This window comes from Lycorma delicatula, chromosome 3 (assembly GCF_047948215.1).
Source record: "Lycorma delicatula isolate Av1 chromosome 3, ASM4794821v1, whole genome shotgun sequence".
Taxonomy (NCBI): domain Eukaryota; kingdom Metazoa; phylum Arthropoda; class Insecta; order Hemiptera; family Fulgoridae; genus Lycorma; species Lycorma delicatula.
This window is the reverse complement of record NC_134457.1, coordinates 68,365,147-68,387,169: the sequence shown is the minus strand read 5'-3', so window position 1 is coordinate 68,387,169 and position 22,023 is coordinate 68,365,147. Positions and strand designations below refer to the sequence as shown.

Below are 22,023 nucleotides of genomic sequence, written 5' to 3'. Positions count from 1 at the left end.
GTATTTGGAATAAAATAGTGATTATGTAGAAACATAAAGTAAATACGAAGTACTTGAAACCATTAATAAAAATTACATTTGTTCAATTTTGTTACGGATTGGCCCTTACTTTTAAACTGTCTCTTATATAATTTTGATTAAAGCAAGTATGTTTTACTTTGAGTTCATAGTTTCTAATGGAAATTTACTTATTGAACAGGTTGTGTGGTATATCAGTGGGACCCAGCTACAAGGACTATTATTAATAAACTTGACTGTTCTAAACTTGTACCATGCAGTGAGAGTTTGAAATCAATAAGCATTGAAGAGCACCTTAGTCCTGGAAGATGTCAGGTAAGTGTCATTTTGTAAAATATCACATAATTTGAATTAAATGGTCATAGCACATTCTTAGAACAATTATTTTTTTCACCATAATTTCTAGTGTCTTTAAAACTCAGAAAAATACTAATTATTTTTTACAACCAACCATTTTAAAAAAATAATTGCTGCCTCCAACCAATAAAGATTATTGTTGCAAGCATTTGTGCATGTTATAATAACTTCTGCAATTGTAAGATATCAGTTTACTTTAAAAACTTTTAATTCATAAAATTACAAGCTACAAATTGAGATGTTACATGTCCTGGTATATTTTATTAAGGATATAAGAATTAAGTTAAAACTTGTAGATAAAAGTTAAATTTTTTTAAAGTTCAGAGTTAGGCAAGGGAAAATGTACACACTATTATTCCATCAGTTCATTTACTATATGTAGTTAAATAGATGAAAAAATAAGAAGCTCATTATTTTTACCTTCCATTGTATAAGTAGTAATAGGCTTCAAATGCATTTTTCTAAAAATTCTGATTTTTTATAGCTTATATCCAAAAATGGACTGAACACAAAAATCTGAAATTTATATAAAATGATCTTCTAGCATGTATGAACATGTGGTAAACATACCATTTTATGTTTTGGAGTTATTTGGTAGACATATCATATGCAACGTTAAAAATGCACATGTGCAAGAAAACAGTTTTATACATGTTTAGCATATCAATTCATTACACTGAAATAAAAACAAGGTGGAATCAAAATATTATAAAATTATTAAATTTTATTAATATTTAATTTGGCTACCATTTACTTCACCATAGTCCTCTTGTGCAGTGCGAAACTGCCTCTAGTACTTCTCCTGCTGTCCAAATTCACTTAGTAAGTCATTTATGTCAAGCACCTTTGTAACTGTCACTGTTTCACATCAAAACAATGATGCTTCAGCTTGTGCTTCATCTTGGGGAAAAATTCAGGTATTTAAATCTGGTAAGTACCAGGTTTGTAGCAATAATCATGTTACTTTAGACAATTGTTATTTGCTTCATAGGCTGTGTGGATGGGTGTATTGTTGTGATTGAATATCTAATTACTCTATATCACACTTCAGGTTGTTTGTGGTGAATGCCCTCCCTCAAAACATTACAATATTTAATATATTTAATGAATTTCAGGTAACCAGCCTCTGTGTCTTAAATATGGAGTTATATATCGGTACAACATGGGGTTGCATTGTAGTTGCTGAAAGAACAACTATGAGACCTATCACTGTGTTCCGACCATTTCAAGAAGAAGTCTCGGCTATAGTAGCATTACGACCCAATGAAGAAGGTGAAACTGTACTTGCTACTATTGGACGAGGATATCGAAGTTTAATCAAAAGATATAAAGATGTTGTTGGAACACCAACACTTATGAGTCAAAGTTCACAAACCCACAACAATTCATTTGCCTTACTTTGGGCTACAGAAAACTGGGCAGCTACTTAACTGCTCAAAAAGAAAATATTTTTTATCAAGGATGTCCATTCAAGTTACAAAAACATACATGGATACATTTTATATATCATTTTGTAATGTAATATTAATCCATGATAAATTTTGTATTTTTTTAATAATTTTATCATGTTTGTATCTTTATTTGTCATTGTAGAATTGCATTTCATGACTTATGTTAACCATAGTCATGTAATTTTATAGTCTTTTACGTAATTATTGTACAAATTATTTATTTTATTCTTAGTTAATAACCTGTATAGAAAGAGATCATTTTAAAAATCTGTTTAAGTATAATTTTAGTGTATCTATTGTCTATTCTTAACATTTAGTTTTTATTATAAGTATATTTTATTTATGTTGGGAACTGTTTGAGCTAATGACTCGGTAATTTTAATCCTGTGAGGTAAAAAGTGGTTTCTACTAAGTTTGAAACGTATTTTTCCCCCCGTAAAAAGCATTATTTTTTTAAATCTCATTTCTACAACTGGTACATTTGTTTTTTTTAATTTTATCTTGTTACATTTTCAGATTTGTAAAAGTAAAAAAAAATATAACATTTATGAAACTGATACTTTTGTCAAAGCAGCTAATATCTGTGCAAATATTTATTTTATGCCAGAGGAAGAGATGGAAATTGTTGTTCAAAAGTGTTACCTATGATAAAATGAAATAGACTATTTTCTTACAGAATAAAAACAAATAAATATGTTGCTCTGTTTTTCTCCATGAAAAAAGTCAATATTAAAAATTAAGTCTTTAGAAGTAAAATCTTTTAAATATAGCCTACTAGTTTAGTTTTAAAATAAATTCTTGTTTTTCCATTAAAAATTTTCCTTATAAATTCTGAATGGTAATGTTTATGAAAGATTGAGAGCAGAATATTACAACTTGTTCAATCCACATTGTGAATGAAAGGTTTTGTTTGCAAAATGTTCTCAAATTAATGAAAAAGAGCCAGAAATGAACAATTAGTTTAATAGTTGCTTTGTGTGTTCTGTATAACACTGAAAATTAAATGTTTTATAACCATATGAATATTGAAATAACAAAAACAAACTTAATACTTTACAAATAAGAAACGGTTATGTTTATTAAATTAACAAATCAAAGTTGTGACAATTGCTTTTGTGATTGCACTCATACAAACAAGGGACTAAATTTGTGAGAACTTAAAATATCTTACCCAACTACTTTAACGATCCGTAAACAGGAACAATCTTTGATCACAGATAGTTTGGTCAGACGTTAAAACACTGGAAAATACATATTTTTTTGTAAAATTGAATGCTGGAAAATATACTTTCCATGTATAACTTTTTAATTTTTTTGTTTAGAAAGTTAATTTAATGTATCAGGTATCATTGTTTTTATAAATATATTAAAGTTTATTATTTTAGTTCAAGTTATGCTAATAAGATTCATGAACATTACAAAACTTTAGAACTCCACTGTAATACTTGTTACTAAAAGAATAACCTTATCTTTGAAGACTTATATCTTTTGATAAAAAAATTAAATTTGATAGCTTTAAAATTTTTTTTGCAATCTTCACAATATTCTTGTGAATTGCAATTTATCGGAAGAATATTTGCAGTAGTAATAGTGAAGTGTTACAATGCATAAAAATACTGTGATATTTGTTTATTCTCCTAGTAATGCAGTTTCAAAAGAGATTATATGTAAGATAGATGTGCATATTTAAGAACACAGTTTTATGTATACTTTAATTAATTGGAAAGTTTTTTGATGGTTGGTTTCATTATAGCAACAACGTTTTTTAAAGACCAATATCTCAGCTTTTTCAGTAAAGATGGAAATTTTGTTTACATTTTTCTGTATATCGAGATTTTCACATAATTTCAATTGATAACTTTATATAAAAAGGATTGTGAAGGAAAGAAGGATTTTTCTTAGAATAAAAGAAAATCGTAGCCATCAGTTAGAGAAAAATACAATCACTTCACAGTGCTATTCTGAAACAGTTGTCCTGACAAGCAGAATGATATTGTCACATTTTTGCGGCTGATCAGGATATTAAGAGACTAACAAATACAAATCAGTAATAATAATAGTAATAAAATAATAATAATAACAATAATAATCAATAAATTACATATCAAATAATAAAATAAGGACAAGATTTATTTAAAGGTAATTAAATAATAAAACCCAGAATACAGTCCCATTGTCTAAAGACATTATAATGATGGCTAATATTAACACCTGTAACTACTAGTATTGTATTAATAACAAGATAAAACAAGTCTAAGGTTCTTACAATTACATTCACTACAAATACATTTTCTGTTTACAGTATAACTAACTACCTTAACAATTTATGAATGAATTTAGTACTGTCATTTCACAATTGGCTATCAATAACTCACTCAGCAACTTTCACTCCTGTCCACTCTAGAATGCTTGTGATGTCACTTCACATGTTACTGCACAGTGACTGATAATCACATCGAACACACCTCATAGTGCTAACTTATACTTGCTTCTTACTGACTGTTCCACTGGGTCAAACACTGTTTATATACCTTAACCTCCACAACTGGCCATATTCCTTAACTGTTGAAGCATGAGAATTTTGTCCCCGCTCTTACATTTTCCCATAAATTACTACTCTGGTCCGGTAACACCTCTCATCGAACAACTGCCACTCGAGGTTTGCCATTGACAGTATTACAAAGAATGATTATTAAACACACCTGTTTACCTGAGAAAAGGATCCCTTTTGGATTTCTTTCACTGTTATTTTAAACTTTCTTATTAATTGAAAGGAATCCGTTAGCCAGATCCATTATTGCAGTATTATGACATGTTTAATGGTATTTAACGCATAATATTTATAATATTGTATTTGGTATTTAACATATTCAGTGAAAACACAATTTTTTACTTTTCTGAGAACAAAATAGCAATTATTTATTAATACCTATCATATTTAAAACCAACCATCAGACAATTTTTAAAAAATACGTAAACATTGAATAAAACTATTCTTAATTTTATACTTAAACATCAGTTTTAAAAAAATGTAATTTCTTAATAAAATTGTTTTTTTTTTTTTTTTGTCTTCAGTCATTTGACTGGTTTGATGCAGCTCTCCAAGATTCCCTATCTAGTGCTAGTCGTTTCATTTCAGTATACCCTCTACATCCTACATCCCCAACAATTTGTTTTACATACTCCAAACGTGGCCTGCCTACACAATTTTTCCCTTCTACCTGTCCTTCCAATATTAAAGCGACTATTCCAGGATGCCTTAGTATGTGGCCTATAAGTCTGTTTCTTCTTTTAACTATATTTTTCCAAATGCTACTTTCTTCATCTATTTGCCGCAATACCTCTTCATTTGTCACTTTATCCACCCATCTGATTTTTAACATTCTCCTATAGCACCACATTTCAAAAGCTTCTAATCTTTTCTTCTCAGATACTCCGATTGTCCAAGTTTCACTTCCATATAAAGCGACACTCCAAACATACACTTTCAAAAATCTTTTCCTGACATTTAAATTCATTTTTGATGTAAACAAATTATATTTCTTACTGAAGGCTCGTTTAGCTTGTGCTATTCGGCATTTTATATCGCTCCTGCTTCGTCCATCTTTAGTAATTTTACTTCCCAAATAACAAAATTCTTCTACCTCCATAATCTTTTCTCCTCCTATTTTCACATTCAGTGGTCCATCTTTGTTATTTCTACTACATTTCATTACTTTTGTTTTGTTCTTGTTTATTTTCATGCAATAGTTTTTGCGTAGGACTTCATCTATGCCGTTCATTGTTTCTTCTAAATCCTTTTTACTCTCGGCTAGAATTACTATATCATCAGCAAATAAAATTGTAGAACATTGAAATTATACTACATGGATAAACTGGAAAAAATTAGGATTCTGAATTTTAATTTAAAGTAGAATTCATAATTTTCCATAATTCCTAATGGTATTCTTTAAATAAATTCCACTCCTGAGAATAATGCAGAAAAGAAGAAGCTTTAAAATGGCCTAAAATTATATTTTTTGATTATGTTGCTCTTAACATGTATCTTTTCAAAAATATGCTAGTAAACGTATAGTTTATAATTTATAATTATACCTGTCAAAAATATTGTTTTAATTCTTCTGAATCTTTAATTAAATTTTAGAATTTGTTTTTGCTTGACCTTTTCTTTATTAATTCTGGATGATTATACAATGTGAAGGAATTATCATTGAATTAGTATTTTTGATTATTCAGTTGTTTAAAGATCAGTATTATTAATGTTTAATTAATGTCTTAGTTGTTTAACTCTTTTGCTGTATAATTCAATTTATCCTTCAATGTAGAAAGATTTTCATCTGTAACTCATTCATCGTTCAATTGTTTTTTTTTGTATCGTAAATTGAATTTGTTATTTCCAGTGCAGATATGTAATAGGTAGCATCCTGACTGCTATTCTGAAGTCTTGAGTGCAATTACAAGACTGGATCGAAAATTTTCCTTAAGAAAAGGGTACATCTACAGTAGATCATTTTGCTTACCAGATAGTAGGCCTGCCATGTATAAGAAATAAATATGTTAATTGTTCTTAAAAATGGAATCCCTCAACATTTTATGTCCTTAATGTGGGATGGAACTGGGAACATGTAGAAATTGGATAGTTATTTTTTGTGATGTGCTAGTTCTATTAGTAACTTATTACCATACAGATTGGTTGAAAAATCAGAAGTTGTTTATTTTTTTTCTTATAAAACATTAAATTTAGTTTAGATTATCTTACTTATTAAATTCTTGTTTTAATTTATATTTACAATTTTTTTGAACTATTATAATTATATGTTATTCTATAGTTAATTACAAACTTCAAATTAAATAAAATTATTATCTGAAAAATATTACTTTTGTGATCTAATATGTTTTTTAAGACTTTATTTATAATCAGTTTTTTATATATTTTATGTTTTCAGAAAATAAGTATGTATTTTCTATTTTACAATTTAAATTCCAATTAGAGTGTTAAGTGTTAAATAAAATATTGTCACAATGCAGAATTATTTATTATCGTTTATAATATTTAAGTATTTAGAAAAAAAGAAAATAAATACTCGGCAAAAGGGTTGAATTTTAATTAAAACTTTATGAGAAAAAATTAAATGTGGTGTTGTGTAATGTGAATGATATTTTTATCACATATAATAGTATTTTATTTGTTGTAAATTTATTATACTTGATAATAAATAATTACTGATAGATGATTTATTATTTGTTATCAAAGTATAATTTATTAGTGATATAAATGTGTCTTTTTATAAAATTGTTGATATTGATTAGTAGTTAATTATTGTGATAATTACTTATAATGAAACTGCCGTAAATGTTTTCTCCTTTTCTTTTTGTGTATTCAATTTTTTCTTTTGTATATGTGTAAAGTAAATCCAGACTGTAACATTATTATGAAAGTAATATTTTTATGAAAAAAGATTACTTATATTCATTATACACTTGGCATCTACTTTATTTTAATTTATGAAAATGTAAAGTAAGTGTAATTGCAAGGTTTTTTGTTACAATAGCAAATCTGGATGTGATAACCATGCGTTTTAATGTAATGCAAGTGATGATATATATTCCCATATTTTTTTCCTTGTCAATTCATCATAATTTCTAAATATGGCCCTTCTAGTTTTTAAAGTTTTTAAAGTTACATAAGTTATATTATTTTGTTTCAGAAAAATAGATGTCTAACAAGTAAAATTTCTTTAGTTAACTCTGATGTAAGCTGTGTTAATTTAATATATTACTATGTATTACAATATATTATACGTACGAGGTGCTACCCAAAAGTTCAGGGAATTTTACCATAAAAATAAAATAGCTTACCATAAGTTATAATTTTCACTGTCTCCTTCAAAGTAATCCCCTTGGGCATTGATCCCAGCATTTTTCCCATGATTCCATGCATCCCTGGAAGTCTGCAGGTGTAAGTGTTTGAAGCATGTTCTGTGTTTCTTCCTGAATCTCCTTATTGTGTTAAAATGACGGCCTTTCAATTGAAATTTTATTTTCAGAAAGAGAAAAAAGTTGCACGGGGCAAGGTCAGACAAATAGGGTTGGTGGGGGAATCACTACCGTCTTTTAGGAAGCCAAGAAATTCCGAACGGCTAGCGATGTGTGAGCGGGTGCATTGTCATGGTGCAGAACCCAGCTGTTGTTACCCCACAGATCTGAATGTTTGCGCCTAATGCTTTCACGTAACCGCTTCAAAACTTCATAATAGAACATCCCATTGACAGTTTGACCAAGAGGAACTTATTCCTTATGGATAATGCCTTTGATGTCGAAAAAAACAATCATCATGGACTTCACGTTGCTGCAAACTTGTCGTGCTTTTTTTTGGCCACAGTGAACTTGGCGACTTCCACTGCGACGACTGCTGCTTAGTTTCAGGGTCATACCTGTACACCCATGTCTCATCACTGGTTATGATGTTGGAGATGAATTAGGGTCATCTCTTGCTGAATTTTTCAATTCACTAGACAGGTACGCGATTTTGTTTCTGGTCGCTGTTCAAAAGTCTTGGTACAAATTTTGCAGCAATGCGTTTCATGTTCAGATTATCCGACAAGATGGGTTGCGCAGACCCATATGACATTTATACAATTGAACAAACATCATGGATTGTTTGTCTATGATCTGCAACAATAGCCTCTCACACTTTCGCGAAGTTTTCTGGTGTTGCGCTTGTTTGATGGTCTTCCTGAACGCTCATTGTCATCGACTGTCATTCATCCATCTTTGAATCGTTTGTACCACAAAAAAGTTTTACTTTTACTCATAGCATTGTCATCAAATGCTTCTACAAGCATGCGATTGGTTTCTGCACCAGTTTTTTTAAGCATGAAGCAAAATTTGATGCAGGTTCTTTGCTCTTTAAAATCTGCCATTTAGAACTTCGCCGAAGCAATAAAACATAATGTTACATACACAACCACACAAAAGTCAACAATGCAGCCTCTCACCGTCACAGCTGTTTGAACACTGATTCACAAAGAGTACTATTAGCCACAGCTAGCGGCAGCACGTTGTACCAGCAATGGTTCGCGCACGAAATTCAAATTCCCTGAACTTTTGGGTAGCACCTCATATATAAACCATGGTAATGTATAATAGTACCATGATTTATATAGAAGCTATAATTTAATATAGTTTATATAAAAGTTACAATTTTATGTAAACATATGATGTTTACTTAAAATTGTAGCAGATTATTTGGTGAGTAGTTAATTATTCTGATGTAATACTTTAGACCAAGGTTACAATCCAGTCACTAGTGTCATATTTAGTAGTGTGTGAATTTGTTTTACTGATATACTATAGCACTTTTATTTGATTGTTGATTGATAATATTGTCTTAAGACTGCTCAATATAGTTGCTGATCCATCTTACAGGGTTTTGTGATTATCAAACAATCTATAGTAATGCTTTATTAATTTCTGAGGTAAAAACAGCTTCAGCAGAGCAAAGTTATATGTATGGTAACAAATTCTACGCTGAATCAGACCTACTGACAGAATTATAATTTTCTCAAGTAAATATTCTAATGTTGTGAAAAATGGAAGTAATAATAGAATATTATTTCCAATTATCAAATTTTTACATCAGTTAAATAACTGAAAGCAAAAGAAACAGTATGTAATTTCCACCAAAACATACTTTATTTTCAGTTTTGAGCAAATCATTTATCATTAAATTATTCCAGTTCAGCTGACAGTAAAAAATTATATAAAATTTAAACCAATTAATGATATAATAAAATGGGTAAAATGAGTTTTTTTTTTTAATGATAGAAAACAAACAAAATACTATATTAGCTCTGTTCCATTGATTAAATCAATTCATATACAAAGACAACACATTACATTCCTCATATTAACAAATAATTTCCCCATATATAATTCACTACACAATACAAATATAGCAGATCTTTTGCTTTTACAGATCTCATAATCCAAGTAGATAACATCCATATTTTAAAATTATTTAGAAACACACAGATATATAGTTAAAACACACCATGTGATAATGTCGTTTACAACTTACTATCCTTCACTGTATACACCTGTCTCCTGCACTATACATACCTTCTACTGTACATACCTTTATTCACTGATGAATTATTACATGCATTGAAAAAAATGAAAGTAATCTGTGTATTAAAACACATATAAATGAAAATAATCTGTGTACTTATAACACATTTAAATTTAGTATTGACAAACAGAACAACAAAGCAGAACAGAATTGATAGCTAAACTTTAGACTCATCATTAGAAAATCTCCTTTTAGGATTAAAATATCCATTCATAGATACTAAGAACTTAGATATATACAGACTAGATTTGACAAAATAATGTATTAAACTAACATACCTCAAAATTTTTTATCTACACTGTTAAAATGAACACAAGTTTCCTTATCTCTTTAAATCATATGTTACATATTACCAATACTACTCACTAATGAAAGAGCTGAATTAAATTAACTTATTAAAAACTATTTTTATTCTGTTTTTTACCAAGTCACTCAAAAGGTTATCCATTCATGATAACTATTTTCATTAAAAATAACAGTACATGTGTGAATTTATCTTTCATATTTTAGTATGAACAGTTAGTAAATCTAATAATAGAACTGTAAAATTAAGCCACACCTGGTTATGTTTATTTTGCACTTAGTTTATTTCACACTCAGTTACATAATGTAAATTTAAACTGATTGATAAACCCACCGACTTGATCTAGTGATGAACACGTCTTCCCAAATCAGCTGATTTGGAAGTCGAGAGTTCCAACATTCAAGTCCTAATAAATGCAGTTACGTTTATACAGATTTGAATACTATATCGCGAATACCAGTGTTCTTTGGTGGTTGGATTTCAATTAACCACACATCTCAGGAATGGTTGAACTGAAACTGTACAAGACTACACTTTATTTACACTTATCCTCATTTACAGTCATCCTTATTCATCCTCTGAAGTAATACCTGAACAATAATTCCCAGAGGATAAACAGAAAAAACTGATTAATTTAGGGGTTAAATGAAAAAATAAATTCATGGCATATACTTTTATTTTATTTATTTATTATTTGTAATATTTGAAAAGTTAATGGAGTTTGTTCGGAGATTTTTATTTAGATGTTTGTTTGATTATCATGTCTTAAGTAGTAACATGATTTTTTGTCAGGTAATTGTATGATAAAACTTTTTGTGATGGTATTTAATAAGTAATTTTAAAACTTATTAACTTTTCTATTTTTTAACTTTTTTCAATATGAAATGGGAATTTCATAGAAAAAAATTAATAAATTTATACAGAAACCAATTTTTAATCATAAATTTTCATTAAATACTTTTATTCAGTTATTTTTTAAAGAAAATATGTTTTATCCTTTGATGTAGATTTTAATTTTGTGTTATACTAATGGATTAACTTCATTTTTTTTATGAGCTTTGAATTTCTGTACTAGAATATGAGAAGTTTTTTTTATACTAGCTTGGACTGTTTTATTGTTACAAGTTTTTTGAAAAAATAACAGTTTACTTGTGTAATTGGTATCCAGAAAAAATTCTCTTTATTCGTGTATTTTTTTTTTTAATTATCATTTATGTTTAAGGAAAACACATTACGACTGTTTTATTACTGATATTTATAATACTTAGCCATTTATGTGTACGTTATAATAAGTAGCTGTAAGAAACATTTTATTGCTGATTAAACTAATCGTAACCAAAAAAAAATTATAAACTTTTCTTTGTAAACAAGAAAAAATATTGCAATTTTATTTGGCTGCATTACACCATTTAACTTATTCCAGTTTATGGAACATCATTTTCTATTTATTATTGCCTATACCTAAAAAGGGAATGGCAGACATTACCAAAGAAGAATTCATTAAACAGAAAAAATAATTTAATGAAAGAGTAAACTGCTTTTTCACATTTTGTAGTAGTATTTTTTATCATATTTAAAAAAAAAACTGCAATGATTTCTCTATAACAGATTAATTGCTTGAAAAATATAAAAAAATTTACATTTTTTATTCTTATTTTCTCTATTTTTATATAATTTTTCTTTACATATATATATATATATGTATATAAAGAACTATTTGGATATGAGAGGTTTTTTGTTCATTCTTAAAGAATTTCTAAAACCTTTGCTTTAAATAAATATTGCGTGTAAAGTCTTTCTTTTTTACGCGCAAAGTCTTTGCGTGTAACTCTTTTAATTTTACTATTTAAGCCTAAATTAATATTGTAGTGTTTGTTAAAAAGTTTACACTATCAGAGGTTTATTAATCCATTTGTTTACGTAGTTAATTTTGAAATTTAAAAACATTTTATACCAATTTAGCATTTATTTACAAAAGAAATATTATTTCTTAAAAAAAAGTATTTTAACATTAAAAAAATATATTTTGAATCATGTCAAGAAAAATGTATTTTTTTAAAAACTAAGATTTTATGAGAAAAATTAAATATTTTAATATGAATCCATTATTAGCTTTAGCTGTATATGTAATATCAAAATTAAAAAAGTAAACTTAACATTTTCAACAAAACTGTGAACATGAATCTTGAACATTTACAAAAAATCTGCTTAAAGTAATATTTCCGTAGATTATTATTTACACATCATCTACTTACATTGAAATATATCTTGCTTATTATCTTGACATTTACTATATACAACTATGGTAACTCAGTGCTTTCTACTCACTGTATCACTGCACTCACAGCAAACAAGACTATGTTTATTATCATTAATAGAACCGATTTTTATTTTGGCCGATTCTGTACTTTCTTCTTAGGAACTGGTGCCTCTTGTGTTGGTTGGTTAAGAACATTCTTTATTAGTTTCTTTAGTGTTCTAGGCAATCTTTCTTCTACGTCTGTGAGTAACGTGATTGGTTTTTAGTGACTTTCTTAGAGATATTAGAAAATCACGACATTCGACCTTTTCATTACACAACTTTTGTGTAAAAGAAACATGTAGCTATTATTACCATGTAGCTTTTTTGTACCTGCATGTCGATTATTACATAAAAAATTATAATAGGCCAATGCTGAGTTCCCCAATGGACTGAATAATTTACAACCTTCTGATCTAGTCTGTCCATTCCACCCTTAGTAGTATTATAAAATTCAACAATTTCTGGTTTGCCACTACACTCATTTTATGGAATGTGATGCATTAATGACAACAACAAAACATATCATCTTTTTTGGTATGTATGACGCTAAAGTTTTGTTCTTAATGAAACAAGATGTTGTACTCCCTTCATCTCTAGTGGTACATCTCATACTAGCTGGAATTTCTTTCTTGTTTTTCTTTAGTGTACCCATGTAAGTGAGAACACAAAGAATGTTGTTTTGTCTAGTACGTGAAACTGGGAAAGCTTCCTTAGACCATTTTCCCATAAGTAGATCAAGAGTTATTTTCATTGTTTTCCTCCTGTTCATTTTCATTATTGATTATCACCTGTTCATTTTGTTTTTATTGTAGATCACTACTTCTTCATTTTCATTGTCATATGAATGTGTATTAGCTACCTCTTACGATTGAAAATCAGGGTCAAAATGATTTTTATGCTCACTATCATAGTCATTAATAATTGTCACTGTCATTATCATTAATTAATAATTCTTCAGTTTCTTGGTCATCCATCCTGAACTTGTGTCTAAACCATTACAAATACATTTTTCAGAAAATCACAAAAAGGGTTACATAAACACTATCATGGAGTCAAAAAGGACCCAAAACATAAATTGTGCAAGAACAACTGACTCTTATGTCTGAAAGTCAACTGATGATTGACATCCCCTCTTCTAGGATTACATAACAGCATATGTTGCTCAGTCCCTCTATTGTATTACTATAGAAAAACAATAACACTCGATCAAGAATGATCATACAAAAGCAATTAGGGTTAAATAATGTCTACTTTTATTTTTATCAGTAAGAGACAGATTCTCACACTTGACAGAATTTTATACACTTGATACATATAACAGTACATTTGATACAAATCTTATTCATATATCCATGGTGGAAGGATTAACATAGGTGTGCTCATAAAAACGCTGTACTTTCATTTGTTCTGTGCAGTTGCATTATATTAGAATCAATCTGACTGCTGTCACTACAATCATATTTGTGCAGACCCCTTTTTAAAATAAAATAAACATTTTTATACCATTGTGTTGTGCAAATATTTAAACACTTCTTTTTTTAACATAATTAGAAAATAAAGTAAATAATCATTTTTATGTTAATGTTAAAATATTGTGCATAAATAAATATAAGCTAATGTGATTGTTTATTGAATGCATATTTTATCACTCATGTATTTTAAATCATTACTGATATTTTTTTTCTTCAAAAGCAACATTTTTCTGGAGGGAAGAAAAATAGTGACGTAATATAAATTTCTTCATGTTCTTGGGATTAGTTTACGCTGTGAGGATATTCCAGGAATGCTTTAACAGATTTCTGCATCGGGTTCATTGTTCTTTTAATTAAAAAATTCTTGATGAATGTTTACCTTTGACGTATCATCTCTTTCTGTATATAAATTATAATAGAATATTGGTAAATCATGAGTTATTCCACTGCTTCTTATGAATGAGAAAATTTCCTTAAATATCTTTGTTACTTTTTATTTAATATATTTTGCAGAGACTAGATGTATGAAAAGGTACTTAAGTGATTTGTTTGAAATCAAAATACCATTCCAAAAATGGAAGTGTGTTTCTGGAGCCACAAACTCACATGGAATGAATAAATTATGACATTTTATTTAGTATTTCAGCCTTTCTCTTCATAATTAGTCCAAAAGCAATTTTGTTAACAGTTGACTAAAATTAAACTTGAAATTGAAGATATCAAACCAGTCAGTCATTAAGTAATTGAAGAACTTAAGAAGTTGTTTATTCTGGTTTTAGAAATTCATTTTTGTCACAAAAATATTAGTGCCACTTGTACTTCCATTGTCACAGATGTTCAAATGTAGTGTTATAACAGATACTGTACTATAATAAAACCAACTTTTTTGTTAGTGGCATAATAAATTGGCTATTTTCATGCTCCAACTAGTTCTCTTCCTACAACTTGAACATTCTTATGAGGACCAAATACGTTTTTAGTCAGAATATCCTTTTTTGCTTAAACTCATTTCATTACAAGAAAGTGCCTTAAATTTCTGCACTCTCTTCATTGAGATAGCATTATTCCCATTATTAGTAATAATAGTTCCTCCATCAGATTCTGGAGAACAATGAAAAGCAGATTATCTCAGGGAACTTAATTTACAGGCAGAAATAATGTAACATAATTTTTAAAAATTGCAAGCTTTGCCTTCACTAGACCAAGGCACCAGTTTTTTTACAGTTAATTAAAACTTTTATTTGGGCAGTTGTGAAAATGTGTGATATTTTCACTTCTGTATCAATTGATTTCTTTAATTCGTCATACAGAGGAAAACTTTTATCTTTTAAGTATTGATTTTTTCCTTTCATCATTACTCAGTTTTTTTTGCAAATCAGTACCTTCATCACTAGGCTTGGAACAGGCAATGCCATCAGTAAACACATTATTTGTTATATTGCATATATCTTAAGAAATGTTACTATCTTTTAGAATATTATTTCTAATAACTTTTCTATGTTTGCATTTCAATCTGTTTTATATATAAAAAACATTAGGTTTATTATTATTTTGTTGCATCATAGCATCATTAAGCTTTGGGACTGCATCAGCTTTCAGATTTCTAAACTTTTTTAGACCTTAATAAATGCTAAACTTACTTAAGTAACAGTTACTTACTCATTTACTAACCCAAGTAAAAGGTATCCTAGTAAAGTATAAAAGCAATCTTCTGAGAGATCATATTCCCATATCTGTCTTTCTTATAAGCATTTAATCATTTTTTCCAAACATTATCATTATTAGGAAGTCTAATACTTGATATCAGTTTTCTTAGAATTTCTGTTGGATTTTGTAGACACACACACTGCATAGGTGGGCATGATAATATTTTTTATTCTGTAAGTGTAAAAATAAAATGTAATTAATACCAATTAAAAAAAAAAACAAATAACTATAGAAATAAAAGATGGTATGGTTTTCTCAGCCTCCATATTATAAACATATAAAATGGCAAATTATAAAAAAAGAAATATTTTTAGTTACTTTATACTTATAAATAGATTCTAAATATTATAATACTAAACTAATTCAAAAAAAAATCTCAGAGCAATAAAACAGTCTTCTGATCTGATCTGAGTTTTCTGGCATGAGCTGGCTACTGGAAACCTACATGACATCACCTTGTGTGGGAGGTGGCAGCTATTTGTGTGAGCAGCACTCCCACACTTCCTTCCAGCTTGGATCAATGCCAAGGGTCCTAGCAGTAAAAGAGTTTCTTTAAGAGGCCTAATAACTAATCATTTAAGATCATAAAGATCACTTGAAGATCTTTATTGTATAGGTATATCTTTCATTTTACAACTTTTTCTTCTCATACCTACCTAATTTTCTAACTAATTTTTTTTCATTTTTATTGATCCCTTATAGTTAAAGTTATTTGAAAGATATAATGATTAAGTTTATTCTTCATTATCAGTACAATTATATTACAAAAAGTTTACATTACAGTTACTGTTTATGGAAAACTTTGATAGTGTGAAAAATTTGTCCTTTTTTTATGATTACAAAAATGCTGCTGCTTTTAATTTTAAGCTATACATATATCTGTGATAATAAAATAAGTACTATTTATGCTTTTATGTTTTCTATTTATAAGATATCTCAGGCTGGACAAGAATTATCCTTAACAGATTAATTTAAAATTATTAATACAATTTATTTTCAGTCACAGGCAATCAGCTGCATCTGTAGCACCACAATATATTTATTTGCCAGCCCTCTTTCATCCATGGCTTTACTTTTATAATTCAACATCTTTGGAAAATTTATTGCATTATGGTTTGTTATTTATTGATAATTTTATGCTTTTTTTCTACTTGCATTGATTCCTACAATCATTATTTACTAATATTGTTAGCAATTTTTAGTACTTTTTAAGATACAACGATAAAGTTTTTGTCTTCATAGATACAAGCAGTCTAACTAATATATCTATAAAAGTGTAATAAATTACTCAGAAATTTGTAGTATTAATTGTGTTAATATCATATATAAAAACAAAATATTTAATTAGATCAAAAGTGTATAGGTTAATGTTAAGATTGTGTGCTGCTAATATTTTAATATTTATAGGAAAAGATTTTTTAAAACTGATATATTTTTAAGATGTTTAATATCATTATTTATGTTTACAAAACTTTTATTTCATTTAATTTTATGCATTATTTGTTTTTAATCTTACAAATTAATCATTTATTATTATTGAATAATAATAAACAATAGATTCAGATCAATTCAATGTAGAAAAGACCCATTTAATAGCGTACTCCAATAATGTCTTGTTATATGTTCGGATGTTTTTGGCTTTTTTATTGGTTAGGTAAAATTTTGGGATTGAAATTTAAAGATTTGGTGTTACAATTTTTTTTTACAATTTTGGGTTTTCACCCTCTAAAGTATTTTCCAGGTTATTAATATATTGACTTGATTGTATAACAATTTATATTTTATACTAATTTATATTATTCTTGAGGTCTATAAAGTTGTGTGTAAAATTTGTTTTTAAATAACTGTATATGCTAAATATACAATAGGTATTCATGTGAAAAATTATTTAAAAACTTATTTCTGTAATACTGATCTTTATTTGTCGTCTATTATTTTTTTTATAATTATAAAATAGAAAGGAAGAATAAACTAAGCGTACATTCTTATTTGCATCTGTTTTATTACTTTTTTAATGTGAATATAAATTTTTTTGTTCTTTGTAAATGAAATTAGTATGATTTAAATATTAATGATTGTTTATTTGATAATTTTGAATAACCATACTTAATACACGAGGTCTGTTGAAAAAATAACCCAACGTTTTTAATTACGTGCCAACGGAGATAGCAATAAAATGTATCTTATATATAAATAAAATAGCAATTTTTGTAATGTTATTTTTTCGGGAGCAACGATACAACGTAAAATTTTGCGTGAAACTGAGGACTTTTAAAGTTTTGAAACAAGCTTACAAAACGATCTGGTGCGTGCAAATCGCAGATTGACTGTAAGAGTACTTGTAGAAAATGTTAGCATCTGATTGGGTCATGCCATGACATTTTGACTTAAAAATTGAACGAGCATCGAGTTGCAGCAAAGTTTGCTCCTCGTTTGATGACGGAACGACATAAAGAACATCGAGTGGACAATTGCCTCCTTGAACAAGCCGATGACGATGAAACATTCATACCAAGGATCGTAACGGGAGACGAAAGCTGGGTTTATAGCTACGACAGTGAGACAAATTATAAAAAAAATCGCTACAACACTTAAACACGTTACACTCGAATAAGAATAACAGGAAACTTAAGGAGATACCAACAATCCCAGAATATGTGGTTAGAAGAAAGCGGAACACAATGCTGCCAATCGCACGTCACTAAATATCTCCGTTGCCGCGTAATTGAAAAAGTTCGGTTATTTTTTGAACAGATATCGTATAAATTATATACGGTAAAATAATATGAATTATTTATTAGAATAGATAAATATGAATTGTATTATAACGGAAAAAGAAACCCTTGTATGGAACATTTAGCTGTGCTGGCATAGGTAATTAAAATTTAATCATAAAAATTAATATTATTATTACTGCATTTTTACTATATGTGTTAATATATAAAGTTAATAATTAAAAATATAATAGTAATAATAATGTTTAAGGTGTTTCTGATGATTAAATGCAAATTAGAAATTGCACTTCCTTTTTTTATAATTGTATTTCTCTTGAAATGTATTATACTTATTTATTTTTGAACCAATTATCTGTGTTCCTTTAGTGTTATATTATTTAATATTTATAACATACATTGATCTAACTATGATCTATTTCAGTTATGTTTGGAGCCGATTTAAACAAACTGTTCCACTTCAAGATTGGGTTAGTAAAATCACTGCTTCCATGACTCACAAGAGTTTTATATGCACCTCCTGATATAACCAATTGTTAACAGCAGTAAGAAAAATAAAAATAGAACAGCCGTCTTATTAATCCATAATTTAATATTATGTCATTGTAATATTATAGATAGTGTAATGTTGTTTGTGGCTTTAATATTATATATATAATTTAATAATATTGGATTGTGCCATGTGACTCTCACGGACACAGTCTACCAATGATTGTGTATAGTATTTGTTTAAAACAGTTCAAATAAAGATGAAATACCTTTATTAGTCAACATTGATGTATTATATTTTAATATAATTTCAGATTGAAGGTAAATTACCTCTAGACAAGGGAAATGCTGTCTTCTGATCAGTCACAAAGTTATTGATTAATTTAATAATTATAATTGGTGGATATCCTATAATTTAAATCGTTAATAAAAAGTTAGACTGGTAAATTATATATTTACAGTCAGTCAAGTTAATTATTTTATTCTTGTCCTTAAATGTTCTCACTTTTATTTACTGTGATACAAATAAGGTATCAGGGAAATCACCTATATAAAAATATTAATCTTGGTCTATGGCCAGCCCAGTTTTTTTCTCTGCTCTTTGTAAAGGTAGAAAAATGATGTCCTTTTTCTATATACTATTCTTTCTCAATATGAGGCCTGTCTTCTTGCGGCAATAATTCATTCTGACCATATGTCATAGGGCTTTCTGCACTCAGATTTCAATAATTTCTGAAATGTATCTTATAACTGAATTTCTTGTGGCTTCTTATATGTCTTCACTATTCTCATTTTTGAATTGTTTTTCTTATGTTTTCCCTGATATGGAATGATGATAAAATATTCTGAAGTGCTTTCATTATTGTAGCATTTTAATAGTATTGTGTTTATTCATCAACAAAATCTAACGATTTCTTTTTTATAATTTAAAAGATCTGGATCACTTAAACGGTGTGAGTTTATTCTAAACTGTTTAGTGAAACAGTTTCACTAATTATGATTTATATCATAAATTACTTATTAATTATAGATAAACCATGTTTTATTTGTGCATTATCAAGAACAAAGAAAAAATTTAATAGTGTAAGTGACAAATGACCAAAATTGAATGCTTAAAATGCTCACTTTGTTTCATTTACAGATCCTGTTTTCTATAAACTGTAATACCTTTACTATGGTTTGAAAATGTTGATTTGACAACAGTGGTTGTCACTGAGATTAATCTGTAGGTAAGTGTCCACATCAGTTGAGTCATAGAAATGGCTCAGGTGATATAACTGCTCAAACTAATCATTATTCTTGATGTGAAATGATAACTCTTGCATGATATAAAAGTACCTTCAGTATTAATTTAAATAGGGTTGATTTTTGTTTCCCTACTTCATATAAACAATAGTCCACATAGTTTATTGTTTATATGATAAATTTTTTCCATGCATCTCAATGAAATATCCTGTAGCCACCAGTGAGTCTATTACGGCTAATTTATTATTTTTAACAAATCCATAAGATAGGATAAACCAGATTTACATAAGGATTTTATACAGTTTGTCTGTAATTTGTGGTAACTGATGTCCATTTATTAAGGTATGTGATTAATTACTTAGCAGTTTGTAGAAAATATTGCTCATAGATTTATTTATTGAGTCCAATGTTGGCAGCTACTTCAAGATTAATTATTGAAAGAATAAGGCGTTATATCATTTGCAATCTTTGCTGTATTTAGCTGAACACAAGAAATCATAGCATTTATTATTATTTCAGTATTATTGCTGTATATAAGAAAGAAGTGTTTTTTATAGCTGTTGTTACCATTTGTTTCTTTCTACATTTGTTCATATGTAATATTATATAAAAACCAAAGACATTTTTATCTTACTCATGATTAACTATAATTCTTACTGATAATGTCTGGTATTATTAAATATTATAAAATATTGTAGGTAGGCAGTTTTAGTTAATTAATTACTTTAAATCAATACAAAAATGATTACTTTACTAAAACATAAATTAAATTTTTGTAATTGGATGTTTTGGCTTAAAAGAAAAAAAAATAGTTTAACAAGGTAATTTAAGTAATTATATCAAAATTATATTTAAATTGCTTTGGTTATAATCTAATTTATAAGTATGTGACCATGCCAGTAGTTCTTTATTGTACAAGAGTGTAACAAAATAAAAAAATGAATTGTGTTACCTAAATAGAACTAGTATTTTTTTGTCTGAGAAAGTGTAAGCATGCCTTTCAATCAGTTATTCAAATTATGCATATTCAGGAGTTAAATATCAACTTGAGTTACTATTTACTTTTATTTTATTGATTTTTACCGACTTTTTAAAGAAAACTACACTGTTACTTTGTTGCATGGTGGAAGGGGGTTAAAATTAAATTTTTTTATGTTTTGATGTATGAGGAGTATGAAAATACCATTCACTTAATGTAATTTCCTTAAATGGCTCAAAAATCTCCAAAATTACTAGATCAATTTCATTTTAATTTAGAGTGCTGCAGTAATACATCTGAAGTCGTGCATGTGAAAATGTTTTGAATATTAGTTGAGTCGTTTTTCAGTTACGCTCAGAATTCACAAAATAGTAGTTACTCATATACTCAAAAAAAAAAAAAACAAGCAAAATAAGAGAAAATAACCAAAATTTAGATTAACTTAGGCAGGAAAATATATTTCGGCTATAATCTTGTCAACATTGTATACTTTCAGATTTTGTTAGCAAGTAAATCTATACTGAAGTAGATGCGTATATCTTTTGTATTTGTTTTTATAGTTTTTTTTTAGTTTCCTGTGGTCTTTATTTTTTTATTGTTTAGTTATATATATTTTTTTTTTTGTCAGAATAAATCATTAGAATTTTTTGCTGTGACATTAGAATTGGGGAGTTTGTAAATTTAGTACATAATACATTAAATTAAAAATCATAAAAATAAAAATTGTAAGTTGCAGAAGATATAATCATCTTTTTTTAAAATGTATTAACTAGCTCCTGCTGCAAGAAGGATTCTTTCCACCTGTACAATCCCACATTTATGAGTTAATAATTTAT

At 27.8% G+C, this 22,023-nt stretch overlaps 1 protein-coding gene across 1 annotated transcript in view; it reads left to right on the top strand.

Annotated features, from left to right (window-relative positions):
• Nucleotides 1-1,805, top strand: part of Lrrk (Leucine-rich repeat kinase) — a 230,511-nt gene extending 228,706 nt beyond the window's left edge. Inside the window, exons 44-45 of the mRNA XM_075359136.1 lie at nucleotides 200-333; nucleotides 1,491-1,805. Of these exons, the coding sequence (XP_075215251.1) occupies nucleotides 200-333; nucleotides 1,491-1,805 (449 nt within the window). The remainder of the gene's footprint in view (nucleotides 1-199; nucleotides 334-1,490) is intronic.
• Nucleotides 1,806-22,023: the final 20,218 nt, after the last annotated feature.